General features: G+C 53.8%; 1 protein-coding gene across 4 annotated transcripts in view; it reads left to right on the top strand.

Moving 5' to 3' along the window:
* EVI5L (ecotropic viral integration site 5 like) overlaps window positions 1-13,605 on the top strand; it is an 83,006-nt gene that overhangs the window by 53,138 nt on the left and 16,263 nt on the right. For all 4 annotated transcript variants that reach the window (XM_054012988.1, XM_054012990.1, XM_054012989.1 and 1 more), the window contains 2 exons: window positions 3,471-3,599; window positions 9,687-9,827. In XM_054012988.1, coding sequence (XP_053868963.1) covers window positions 3,471-3,599; window positions 9,687-9,827 — 270 coding nt within the window. The remainder of the gene's footprint in view (window positions 1-3,470; window positions 3,600-9,686; window positions 9,828-13,605) is intronic.

The following is a 13,605-nucleotide window of genomic DNA, read 5'->3' as shown; positions in this document are numbered from 1 at the left end:
AAACAATGCTCAGCGGCTCTTCTTCGGAAAGAGCCCAGGTGAAAGCTCTCCCGGAGAGAACGCAGGGCTGTGTAGTTACAGGGAGAACGATAGTGCCTAGAAAGCAGACCTGGCCTATGGCAGAAAAAAAGAACCTAGAAGTTTGTCTGCTTCATGAGCTCTTCTGGTTCATCCAAAATGGGTTCTTTGTGGGAAGGAAGGGCTGGTCTTCTGGTTAAAGCACGGGACTGGGAATCAGGACTCCTGGGTCTGCGTGGGGAGTGGGAACTAGGGTCTGGGAGGTAGGACTCTTGGGTTCTATTCCTGGTTTTGCCACTGACTATGTGACCTCAGGCAAATCTCAACACCTCTCTCTGTCTCAGTTTCCACAGTTGCAAATGAGGATAACAGTTCTCTACACAACAGGGGCATTGTAATACTAAGTTATTTAACGTCTGTAAAACATATTGGGATGTTCGAATGGGAGACAGGTAGAGTGTTGCTGTTAAATGCGGAGTGTGTTGAAGCACAGTGTTACACTAGAAATGTCTCTTCCATTCCATGTGCAACTGACTCATTCCAGAGGTACAACCCTACAGAGGAGAAGTCTGATGGAAGCCATAGACCCCAGGGTAGGGAACTGATAGCTGGAGAGGGATAACTGTTAGCCTCTGGGCACAAACCAAAGGTGCCAGTTCACATGGACTGTCCCATATGAGAAGTCTGTTGCAAATGGGCTGAGTGAAATGAGGGAGTCCCCTCCCACCTGACCCTTGTGCGTCAGAGAGCTCTTCTCTCTTGGGCAGCTCCAAGGACATCTCAGGCTGCTAAGCAAAGCACCAGACCATCCAGGGGAAGAACCCTACACTAGCTGAGGGGAGGATGAGAAGCTGTGACCCATCTTTAATTCGCCAGTCCTAGGGGAATTCACAGCTAGATTGGTTCTGAGTTCAACTTCTGAGAAGACAGGGCTTTGCTCAGAACATTGGCCCATCTACTGTGGCAGAGGCCACTACACGAGGCATCAGAACAGCCTCTCCTTTGGACCATCAGTAGTGACAGCCCTTCCTGGCAGTTCTTTTGAGATCCAGGTGGTGGCTGATGAGAGGAATTGGAAGTGGGGAGCTGGGTCTCCGGAGACTGAAAAAACTGGAGAACCACAGCTTCATAGAAAGCGGAACCTTCTCACCCCCCATGCCTCCTGCCTCCTTCCTCCTTAATGCACCTGGTCAATTCCACAGTTCTGCAGATGCGTGGTGGTGGGAGATTCCTTCCTGAGCCCATACCGGCAATCAGTGTGTGTCCCCAGCACAAGATCTGATAAACCCCATCATCTCCGTTCACATGGCAACGGCCGCAAAACTCTCCAGCCTGCGTTTAAACCAGCTATGGTATCAGACTCTGTAACCTCCCCTCCCACTGGCTGGCAATATGCAGGGTGATCACAGACAAGCCCTCCTAGGGCCCATCTAGTCCATCCACCCATAGAGGCCAGGGCAAGGACCGAGGTCCCCATATCATGCTCCCCTTGGCAGGGATGGTTCCCTCCCCCACCCCAGCAGCATATTCCTCTCCTGTAGGGTGCTCTCATTGCAGCTGCATTCACTCAGCATGGGGGGGAACTGGTTGGGGAGGGCTCTTGCTTCATTGATGGGAGATGACGGTTCTGCCACTCAAGCTTGGTGCTGGGTAGGGTTGGCTTGGATCTGGGTTAAGGTTTGAGGCCAAACGAGGGCCAGGGCTAGACCTCAGCTGATATAAATTGCCACTGACTCTGATGCAGCATCCCATCAGCCAGGGATCTGGCCCCATTGGCTCCAATGGAGCGATGCTGGTTTATACACCAGCCGGGGCTTTGATCCCATTGACTCCAATGCAGCGATGGTGATTTGCACCAGCCAGGGATCTGGCCCCTAAAACTCTGATTAAGGGTGCTGAGATCTCACACCCTGCTGGCGCAAGTCTCCTGTCCCAACCAAAGCAGAACCGGAAATTAGGCCCCTTTTGGTTTTGGATCCAACCTATAACCACAGCTACAGAGGGGTGGTTTTGAATGTGAGGCCTCCAATCCAAAGCGCTCCAAAATTCAAAGGGTGTTGAGTTCGAGGTTGCATCTGGTTGCAAAGAGGGGTCTCCACCCCTCCCCCCATGGGCTGGATTGGATCGTGTTTAATTCTCCCCCAGAAAACAAGCTGGTGTTTATCTGATGAACTGCCAACAGCTGCAATAGCACCGACGGTTACAGTGGGTAGGAGCTGTGCCAGCGCTCCCCCGGCCTTTCCCCCAGCGGAGGTTGCTGTGGTTGAGGCGTGCTCTGGAGAGTAGCACTCTGTTCAGATTGGGTGGGGCGGGGGGTGAGATTGAAGAGCCAGCTGGATCCCGCTACAGGAGAGCCTCCAGCAACGGTATCCCCGCCCAGCTACCCTTTTAGGGGCCCCAGGGTGTCGCATAAGTGGCCTCATGGCCTGCCTCCTCCTTGGAGCGTGCCTAGTCCCCGCCAGAACTGTGGCCACTGGAGAAAAGGTTTAGAACAAGATCCAGAGCAGCCACCACATTAGGTGCTAGGTGTCCAACCCCATCAGGCAGTGCACAGTACAGTGATGGGAGTTGGGTCCATTTGCCCCACAGGTCAGCAAGGACTGACAAGGCAGCAGCCAGCTGGCTCTTAGGAATCACCTCCGTCCCAGCTGCCCAGGTGTCATGTTAATGGGCCCCCAGAACCTGAGTCCAGGACAGTTCGGTCCAATGTGAAGCCTTAAGGAGAAATCTCGGAGCATGCTGCTAGGGGGCACCGTGCTGGCCTTCACTGTGATTCTTGGATGAGACACAAGACCAAGGCCTTGAAGGCTTACGGACATTAAAGATCCTCTGGCCCTTTCTGCAAAAGTGGGAGCGTTAACTCTGGTGCCCAGCCAAACTAATGCTTCATTCACCTCTTACAACCTTCAGCTGTAGCACTGCTGTACATCTGTTACTCAGTGCCACATACCACCCCAGAGCTGCTGCATTGCAGTGATGGGCACCGTAGTTGCTTCAGAGGGCACGTCTATAGGAAGAGAGACTTCAGACCTGGGCAGCGAGTCAGGGGTGTCTCCAAGAGTGGCAGGGAAGGTGAGGAGAGCTGTCTGATCATGGGTGCAGCTTAACATTGTGCTGGGCCCCCAAAGTGCAGATCTGTGTCTGTAATCCTGCAATCTGCCCTCCTTCCCCCACACCCATCAATGCTCCTCAGCCCTGCTCTGCAGGGCTGCAAGGGGAGTTCCTTCCAGCAGCCTCTCTCATTGTCCTGCACTGAATATGGGGGTGCACTTGTGGGTAAAAATTGACTATGTGCGCTTGAGCATGTCTCCCCTAGAGGCTGGCCCCTTCAACGAAAACAGCCTTGCTCTCGCTAGAGGAGTTCCTCACTTGGTAGAGGCCTGTGGTTTCAGTGCTAAAGATCCCCTCCCTGGTTAACAATGCCTGGTTTGGGTTTTTTTGCTTCCTAACAGGGAAACCCCCGGTTCACGGAGGAGTTTGTGAATCACCTGGAAACAGAGTTGGAGCAGTCGCGTCTGAGGGAGACGGAGACATTGGGCGCACTCAAGGAGATGCAGGACAAAGTGCTGGACATGGAAAAGGTGTGTGTGGGGAGGGAGAAATCCCTGCTCCAGCATCGTTTAAATATGCAATGGGAGTCATGGGGGGAGCAGCCTGTGCCCCTACAACTTGCTGTGGGTCTGTTACTTTTATAGCATGGGTTGTAAAACCAAGGCCTTTGATGGCTTCAGGGTCATTAAAGATCCCGTGATGCTTTCCATAAAAGTGGAGCTGTTAGCCCAGCCCACCTGGTCCAGTACCATAGAAGGGTTCTGCCTACGTAGACCCTCTCCTCCCTGTAGTTTCAGCTGGATGTGGGATTTCCATCCTCATCTGATCTGTAGTTAAACAGCTGCTGTGTCCCTCGAGAAGTGGGTGTATTTCAGTGGGGAGTTAAGTGAACCCTGTGTAGTTTGCAGCGTGCATCGGGGTCTTTCAGGATGAAAGGCATAAGGGATCAGATGCTCAGCTGGTGTAAATCAGCGTAGTGCCATTGACTTCAGTGGAGATATGCCAGCGGATGCCATTTGGGGATCTGGCCTAAGATATTCACTGTGGTGCTGCTGATCTGTGCCATGTGGATTTAGGCTGGTGAAGTGCATGCCTGATGTTTAATTGTACTTCACAATCCTAAGCAAAGGAAGTCCTGAGCTAGGCTCAGCCTTCCTTTTAGTGGGGCCTGAATCAAATTGACAGCAGCTGCTGTGCATATCATAGTGATTAAAGTGGGGGGGCTTCAAGCACTTGCATGGGGAGTTGAAGATAAGCTGTGTTCCCAGAGTGCAGGGGTTCTCAAGCTTTATTGCACTGCGACCCCCTTCTGACAACAAAAATTACTACACGGCTCTAGGAGTGGGGACCGAAGTCTGAGCCCGGCCAAGCCCCACCACCCCGGGGGCGAAGCCAAACAGCTTCAACTCCTGGCGGGAGGCCTGTAACCTGAGCCTCGCCGCCCAGGGCTGAAGCAATACTAACGCCAGCCCTGGTGACCCCATGAAGACCCACTTTGGAATCCTGACCCACAGTTTGAGAACCACTGCCCAAGTGCCTTTCAGCCTGAAGGACCCCACAGCACTTAACTTCGTGTGCAGAGATCACATCTACCCCATTGAAATGCAGTCACCTTTTGAGGGTGGAGCATTTGTTCAATGGCACCAAGCAACACTAAAGGAGAATTTAGGACAGGAAGTGAAGAAGAATCCCAGTCATGACCTGTGCAGCCTCTGGCACAATGGGGCTCTGATTAGGGGAGGGATAGCTCAGTGGTTTGAGCATTGGCCTGCTAAACGTAGGGTTGTGAGTTCAATCCTTGAGGGGGCCACTTAGGGATCTGGGGCAAAATCAGTACTTGGTCCTGCTAGTGAAGGTAGGGGGCTGGACTTGATGATCTTTCAAGGTCCGTTCTAGTTCTAGGAGATAGGATATCTCCATTATTTTATTTATCTCACCTGGGCTCTGTGTAGCTCCCAGCCTTCTGAAAGGCAGTGCTTCCATTGGCGCAGTGCCCCTGGATGTTCCTTGGTGGTTTCCCATCCAAGTGCAAAGTTGGGCTGATGCTGCCTGACTTTTGAGGTGTGACCTGATCACAGCACAAGGCTGATTATGCCTGCTTTTTGTGACTTTTACTTTATTTGCCTCACTCAGGCTGCAGTATCTTTAGTACATCTTCTGTTGAATCCATGTCACTAGCAGTGAGAGGCAGTGTGGGCCATGCATAGGAGGAGTCAGGAGACCTTTGAGCTTTTTCTCGGCTCTGCCACTGACTTGCTGTCTGGCCTTGGGCAAGTCATTTCCCCTCTCTGTTTCAGTGGGATCCCTGAACTCAATCAAGGCTTCTGGATGCTGCTATAAATTAGTAACTGGTGGCTGTTTTTGCTCAGCCTGAATCCTCTGCTGAGAACAGGGTTGTATCACACACACACCCTCCTTGACTGTTTGGGGGTCATATTAAGAAGGCTCCCTACCCTACACAGCATCCATCTGGACCCGTTCAGTGTCCCCATGGACACTGAACTCAGATAAGGATCTCATGCAGACAAGATTTTCTGCCCATGTTTCTTTTTCCTTGACCATCCTGCAATAAGTGATTGTACATTTGATTTATTTTTTCCTTTGCGGTCGCAACTGGGATTAGATTTGAAAACCTCTGAAGATGGTTATCAGAGCATGATTAAAAATAAAAGCAGCTAGATAAACCCGCCCCTTCCAGAAAAGGCCTTGCCCTGTAACCATTTCCTTCCTGCATGGTTGTAAGTTGCACGTCAGCACACTTTTGTGCTTCGCAAAACCAGACCAGGTCTGTCTGCAAAGCCTGGCAATGGGAAGGCTACGCATTTACTGCCGGGTCAGTTTCAGGCTTGGGCAGCAATCCTATGGGAGCAGGAGAGTGGCAGCAAGACCCATCCATCAAGGCACCTTCAGGGCCCCAATCTGAGCACCTCACAGTTACCTATTGAATTCATCCTCCCAGCACGGCAGGGAAGGATCATCATCCCAATTGGCCTGAGGTCACCCAGGGAAAGCTGGGAACTGGAGTTTCTATTATTATTATTATTTATTAGGTATAGTACAGTAGCACCTGTCATGGCCCAGGACCTCCTTGTGCCAGGTGCTGTACAAACACAGGACAAAAAGACAGTCCCTGCCCCAAAGTTTGAAATCTACTAAGTCTCAGTCTAGCGCCTTAATCGTAGGACCAGCCTTCCTCTCTGCCTTGCAGTGATCTAGCCAGAGACTGGGCCCAAATAAACCCCCCCATTATAAGTCCTCCAGACATTAGGGGTGCTTGAAGTCTGATGACAGACCTGGATCTAAATGCTGCAAAGGATCCCTGTCCTTCTAGCAGGCTGACCCGAATGCCAGATCCCCAGCCCTCCACTTTTGGGGGTGGTCTGTCCAGATCTGAATTTCTGTACCTTAAATCTAACCTCTAACTTCTCTAGTTCAGGCTGAGCTGATGCTGGAGAACCTCATGTTAGCTGGTCAGAGCTGTGAGAATCAAGTCCTCCCACCCTTTTAACGCCCCAACAGGCCCCGAACCAGCCGTTCCTGCTGCAGCTTGCACTGCAGCCACCACACTGGAGCAGCATGTGAGAAAGCCCCTGGGGGCTTGAGAGCTCAAAGAATGACTCAAGGCCTCACCTCCACCCAACACATCAGTGTGAAAACGCCTGACGCGTGGGGTGAGGAAAGAGCCGGACCAGGCGTAGCCCCGTGTGTTTATGTGTGACACTACTGCTGGGTCCCCATTTGTCCTAAGAACAAGAAGCGCCAAGGGTTTATTTGACTAACAGATGTTGCAGTCTTACCAGACAGATGTGTGATTGCTCCATTTTAAGTGGGGTCACCACTTCCCCCCTCTCCCATTACACACACAGATCTGTCCTCTCTCCCAATAGTCCCATGAAGCAGAGGGAGAAAGAGGAGCAGCTGCTTCTGCTCAGGACAGACCGCTTTGCACACAGTTGGTGGCAAGGTGGTGTTTTCTCACTGTTGATTGATATTACGGTTTGACCTACAGGCTGCAATCGGTGACCAGGGCCCCATTGTGTCATGCGCTGTGCACACACAAGACTAAGATGTACAGCACCTAGCACAATGGGGTCCTGCTCTATGACTGCAGCTCCTAGGTGCTACCGTGATACACCAAATAAATAACACCACCTGTCCCTGCTCCTAGGAGTTTGCCGTCTAAATATAAGATGAGGGATGGCAGGTAGATAGAGAGGGACAAGGGGAGAACCTAGTGACACTTGAGGTGGTTATGATTAGTGGCCTGAGAAGAGATTAGTATGAGCCATGGAGCTGCTAGGAGTATTGAGCCAGGCAGATGAAGGGGATGACTGTGATTGTCTTCTAATATGATATGAACCCCAGGGTTCATGGTGGGTGCAGGACCCCTGGCCCCCCAGCACTAGTTCAGTAGAGATGAACTCGCAATCACCAAACGTTACCCTGACTCCCCCCCTCGCGCTTCCCCTGCAGCTGCCAGCATGTGATTTCTGCTCCAGCAGAGGTGCGATAACACCTCATCTGATTGCTTTCCTGCTGAGCGTGGGGGCGGTGTCTGAAACCCACTGGAAGCCTCCCCCTGCCTGGGCTGTGTGTGAATCACTCAGCAGTCACAGAGCTCCTGGCTTTGTCTGCACTGGCAGCCAGAGCCTCCGCTGCTGTAAATAGGTGCAGCTCTGTTGACTCCCATGGAGCAGTCCTGATCTATACCAGCCAGGGATGTGCCCCTGGGATTTCAGCCACGGGTTCAAACCCAGCATAAAGATTGTTTCCACCAGCACAGCTCACCCTTGTGTAAAGCCAAGATGAGCTGCATCAGTTCAAACCAGGTCTGCCCTTGTGATCCGCACTGGTGCAGCTTCTGCAGGGCTGAAACCACAGTGTAGACAAGGCCTCAGCTCACTGCCCCCTAGCGTGTTACAGAAAAGCCACTCGGTTGGCTACCCTTTCCAATAGTGCCCAAGGGCTGATGAGAGTTCAGAGGGGCGCTGCTTGGGCTGTGCCTTTTTTCTTCTGTAGCTGGGGGTTTGCAGAGCACGCTCAGCCCTGCTGCAGTTGTTCTAGTCTAAGGGGGAGGGATAGCCAGGGCCGGCTCCAGGCACCAGCCCACCAAGCTTGTGCTTGGGGCGGCACCTGGAGGGGGGCGGCGCGGCGCTCCAGCCCCCGGGGAGAGCGGGGCCACGGCCAGGCTCGCCGCCCTCCCCCCGGCGCTCTGGCCGCCCTCCCCCCGGCTGCCGGGGGGAGAGCGGCAAGCCCTGGCTGGGTCTCGCCGCCCTGCCCCCTGCGCTCTGGCTGCCGGGGGGAGAGCGGAGCCCCGGCCGGGGCTCACCGCCCTGCCCCCGGCGCTCTGGCCGCCGGGGGGAGAGCCGAGCCCCGGCCGGGGCTCGCCGCCCTCCTCCCAGGGCTCCGGCCGCCCTTCCCCCCGGCGCTCTCCCCCCGGCCGCCAGGGGGAGAGCGGAGCCCCCGCCGGGGCTCACCGCCCTCCTCCCAGGGCTCCGGCCGCCCTTCCCCCCGGCGCTCTCCCCCCGGCCGCCAGGGGGAGAGCGGAGCCCCCGCCGGGGCTCGCCGCCCTCCTCCCAGGGCTCCGGCCGCCCTCCCGCCGGCCGCGGGGGCGGGCGGCCAGCCGGCAGCTTTTTTGCCTGGGGCGGCAAAAAAGCCAGAGCCGGCCCTCAGTGGTTTGAGCATTGACCTGCTAAACCCAGGGTTGTGAGTTCAATCCTTGAGGAAGCCATTTAGGGATCTGGGGAAAAATCAGTACTTGGTCCTGCTAATGAAGGCAGGGGGCTGGACTCAATGATCTTTCAAGGTCCCTTTCAGTTCTAGGAGATGGGATATCTCCATTAATTTCAAATTTAATTTCAAGAAGTGGGTGTAAACGTGAGCCCCTTCTTGCTACCCAGGCTGGCTTGTCCCTTTACAGCAGTGGGGCTGTACGGACTCCAGTGGAATTCCACCATTGTGAGCAGAGAGCCAGACCCCAGGTCTCCACCCCTGCTCTGATCTCCCCACTTTGTGCTGCTCCGGACAAATCCCAGGAGACAACATCTCCAGGGGAGTGAGCCAGAGCCTGTCCCATCTCCTGACCTGTAAGCCAGTGCTCTGGCTTCTCTAGAACAGCCACCGTGTTGGGGACTGCGCTTCCAGCAGGGTCAGGTCCAAACATGGCTGTCTCTAGATAGGACCAGGTTGTGTCCCCACCATGCCAGGGCTAGAGCTGCCCATTAGGCCATGCTGCTGTCCCTTTGTGTTGGGAGATCCCACCAGTAGGAAGCTTGGGATTCCTTCTTTGCCCTCTGCTAACAGCTGGGGTGGGAGTGGGGCCTGCTGAACTGCTGAATATCAGGGGGTGAGGGTGGCCTTGGGGTCTCAGGGAGCTGCTTCCAGGAGCTAGCTGGGGGTCACCCAGAGTAGCATGTCACTCTGCATCCCTGCAGCACTTCCAAAGGCTCCAACCCTAGCCCCAGATTATCTGAGTGTGGGGTTTTGGAGCTCGTTCCCTGCCCATGCCCACAGAGCCTGGATGTGGAAAGGTGGGAAGCACAGTGCAGTGGTCAAAGCAGAGAAGCCTGTGCTGCTGAGGTCCCAGTCTGACTCCCTCTGCCCCCATCTCCCTGCAGAAGAACAGCTCGCTGCCCGACGAGAACAACGTGGCCCGTTTGCAGGAGGAGCTCAAGGCATTGAAGGTACGCGAGGTGGCGGCGCTGACCTCACTCAAGGAGCTACAGCTGCAGGTGAAGGATCTCAACGACAGCTGGCAGGTAAAGCCCCCTTCCCCGTCGGCTCCACTCACCACCAGGCCAGCTACCCATCCCCGACCCCAGCACATGGGCAGAGACCACCCCCCTCCAGAGATACATCTAATTAGCGATTATCTTTGAGAACTCATGGAGGACAGGGGAGGTCTCAGAGGACAGGAGAAGGGCTAACACAGTACCTATCTTTAAAAGGGGAACACAGAGGACCTAGGGAATGATAGAACACTCTAACTTTGGGAACCTGGAAAGATACTGGAATAAACTATTCATTTGTTAACACCTAAAGGATAATAGGGTAATAAGTAATAACCAACCAATGGTGCCAAACCAACCTAATTTCCTTCTTTGACAAGGTTACTGGCCTAGTAGATGCAGGAAAGCTGTAGACATGATATTGTGATGGGTTAGACCCCCCTTTGGGATGTCACCTGATGTACTGGGATCTCACTGAGCCCCTCCTGCTCCACCAGCCTGGATTTCCTCTCCTTGTTTTGCTGAATGAGGCTATCCGGCCTCTTGCAGCCCGCGTGTGCGCACACACACACACACATCGACTGAGGTCAGCTCTGTGTGAGAGGATTCACCCACCACTCACGTGCACGCCCCTTTTGGGGGAATAAACCCAAAATAATACTATCTTGCGCTGAAGATAGCCTACTGTCTGGCAGGCATTCCCCCAAGTACACGCGTAGTTGTAATTGTTACATAGTCAATATTCCTAACTTCAGATACAGAAATGATACGTGCATACAAATTGGATCATCACATTCAGTAGATCATAATCTTTCCAATGATACCTCACATGAGCCATCTTGCATAAAGTATATCTTAGTCATGCCATATTCGTATCATAACCATATTTCTATGAAGAATATGGGGTGTAACGTCACAGATATATCTTGATTTAGTAAGGCTTTTGACAATCTCACAAGGCATTCTTATGAGCAAACTAAGGAAATGTGGTCTAGATGAAATTGCTATAAGGTGGATGCACAAGTGGTTGAAAGATTGTAACTCAAAGAGTAGTTATCAAAAGTTCACTGTCAAACTGGGAAGGAAAAATCAAATAGATAAATACAAAATGGGGAATAACTGGCTAGGTGGTGGTACTGCTGAAACAGTTCTGGGGTTATAGTGGATCACAAACTGAATATGAGCCAACAATGACTTTGAGGACCTCAGTTACTCAGCCAGAGGTTATGGGTCTATTCCGGGAGTGGATGGGTGAGGTTCTGTGGCCTGCAATGTATAGGAGATCATAGGTGCTGACTTTTAGTTTTGCCAGTGGGTGCCCCGTCCTGGCTCTGCCCCCTTCCCCAAGGCTCTGCCCCCACTCCACCTCTTCCTGCTCCCACTCTGCCCCATCCCCCTACACCGCCCTGAATGCCTCCTGCCTGCCAACCCCCTCCCCTAAATGCCTCCCACCTGCCACTCACTCCTTTCTGCCCCCTCCTGCCTTAAGGATGAGTTGTATGTGCTTGAGGGGTGCTCTGCCAGTTTTGAGGGGAGGCTATTTTCAGCATATTTATACACTTTCATTCTAGTTATTGAATGTGTGTCTATCATTGGTATCTCCCCTTCCTGATGTTTCCCACTTCTTGCTCTCCACCTGTGTCCCTTTTCCCAGCTCGCTCGCTCTCTCTCTCTGCTCCCCACCTCCTGGTGGCTCTGTTTAGCGCCTACTCCCCCCTAGGCACTCAAAGCAGCTCTGTCTCCCCCCCAACACCACCCCTTGCGGCCAGCCCAGAAACTGCCTGCCCTGAGACCGAGAGAGAAATTTAATTCAACAGCCCAGCATAGACATGGCCCATTAATTCATCCTGCTGTGTGGCTGCTGTGTCGTTCCAGCTCCTCCCAGTCCCCAGGGCTGCAGCTCACTCCTGACTCCCTCACACACTTTGCAACTTTTGTGGGTGGGGAGCCCCTGGTGGGACCATGGCCAAAGGCGGGGGTGGGGTTGCTTCCTCCTTCGGGCTGCAGCAGCCCAGCACGCTGAAGCACAAGGAGCTCAGGTGTCCCAAGCTGAAGCAAGGCAGCGTCTCCCGACTTGAAGCTGATACAGAGGGATGGATGCAACTGAAGAAATTCCCTGGGAGCTGGAGGGGGGGGGGGGTGGCTCCAGGGGAAGGAAATCCATCCTTCCTGATGCGGGGAGACGCTGATCTGGAGGGGAGGGGGATAAACTTCCTCTCTGGGAGGAAAAGCCCCTCAAGCAGGCTTGATCTGGGCTGGAAGGGGAGACAGCTTTGAGCTGGGCAAGCGTTACTTTCCCAGGCATGAGAGCCGGCCATGGAGAAGAGTCCGTGGGGAGGATGGGGCTAAACGTACTGGTGGTGTATTGCCCCTCCTGTCCCTCCACACACCGGGGAAGGGATGCGGAGTCCCGGGACCTGTGTCAGAACCATAGGGTTTGGGAACTCTCAGAGCCCACGTGGGAGGGGTCGGGGCACAGGCAGGGTCCGGGCTGCGGGAGGCTGCTCATTTGCACCTGGGGCTGCAGTGAAGAGCCCCTCTCACCTTTGGCACAGGGAGGGGGCAAACTGCTGGTCCCAGCCCAAATTCGCTCATCAGACACAAGGGCAAACTTTTCTTAAAGGAGCCATGTCCTTTGGTTTGTCCCCCTGCCTAATACTAAGGGGGTCCACAGCTGGTTTCTCCTGGCTGGAGGGGAGCACAGGTCCTGGGGGAGACACCAGGGTGGTATGAGAATGACTGGCTCAGTCCTCAAGAAACCCCCCAGCCTGTACTCCCCCCAGCAGCCCTCTGTGGCCAGCCGAGAAGCTTCCCGCCCATCTCCCCCTAGCTCCCTGCCAAGAAGCTGCCCACCCCTCCGCAGCTTGCCTAGAAGCTGCCGTGCCCTGGCTGCTTGTCCCCCTAGCCCAGCTCCCTCTGCCCTGAAAATTAAAAGGACTCACACCTGCCTGCAGTGGGAGGTGGGAGCCCGCTTGGAGCTTTAGCAGCCGCAGGGGAAACAGCTGATAGGCTGGGACTTTGTGCCAAACAGCCGATTGGCCGCAGCCAGCCAAAGAGCTGGTGGGGGCTGCTGCGCATGCTAAATAGCTGATTGGCAGTTGCCAACAGCTGATCTTCCCGGTGGGTGCTAAGCACCCGCTAATTTTTTTCCGTGGGTGCTCCAGCCCCGGAGCACCCACAAAGTCGGCGCCTATGCAGGAGGTCAGACTAGATGATCATGATGGTCCCTTCTGGCCTTAAAGTCTATGAGTCTACTCTGAGTCTAATGTGATGCAGTTATAAAAACAGCTCTCATCATTCTGGGGTGTACTGACAGCAGAGTTGTATATAAGACTTGGGAGGTAATTGGCCCCTTCTGCTCAGCACCTGTGAGGCCTCAGCTGGAGTCCCGTGTCCCAGTTTGGGGCATCACATTTCAAGAAAGGTGTGAACAAATTGGAGAGATTTCAGGGAGACCAACAAATAATCAAAGGTTTAGAAAACCTCACCTGTGAGGAAAGGTTGAAAAACTGGGCATGTTTAATCTTGAGAAAAGAAGGCTGGGGTGCGGGACGTGATAACCGTTTCCTTTCCCAGGACCCATGCTTAGGCCAGTCTCTTTTGGGTCTCTTCATACCCAGCCCTGCTGCCCACAAACTCATCTGCCAGCCAGCCTGCACACTACAGATCTTCAGGCTTTCTGTCCACTGACCACATTTTAAGCTCAGTGGGACAGATCTCATAAAGTTTTTCCAACCCAACCAGCTTGGTGAGCCCATTTTTGGAGATATTCTCCCATCCGGATGTTGGCTTTCATTTAGGTCACACC

The sequence above is a fragment of the Malaclemys terrapin genome, chromosome 23, assembly GCF_027887155.1.
Source record: "Malaclemys terrapin pileata isolate rMalTer1 chromosome 23, rMalTer1.hap1, whole genome shotgun sequence".
Taxonomy (NCBI): Eukaryota; Metazoa; Chordata; order Testudines; family Emydidae; genus Malaclemys; species Malaclemys terrapin.
The sequence above is the reverse complement of the archived record's forward strand: the minus strand, read 5'-3'. Positions and strand labels throughout refer to the sequence as shown.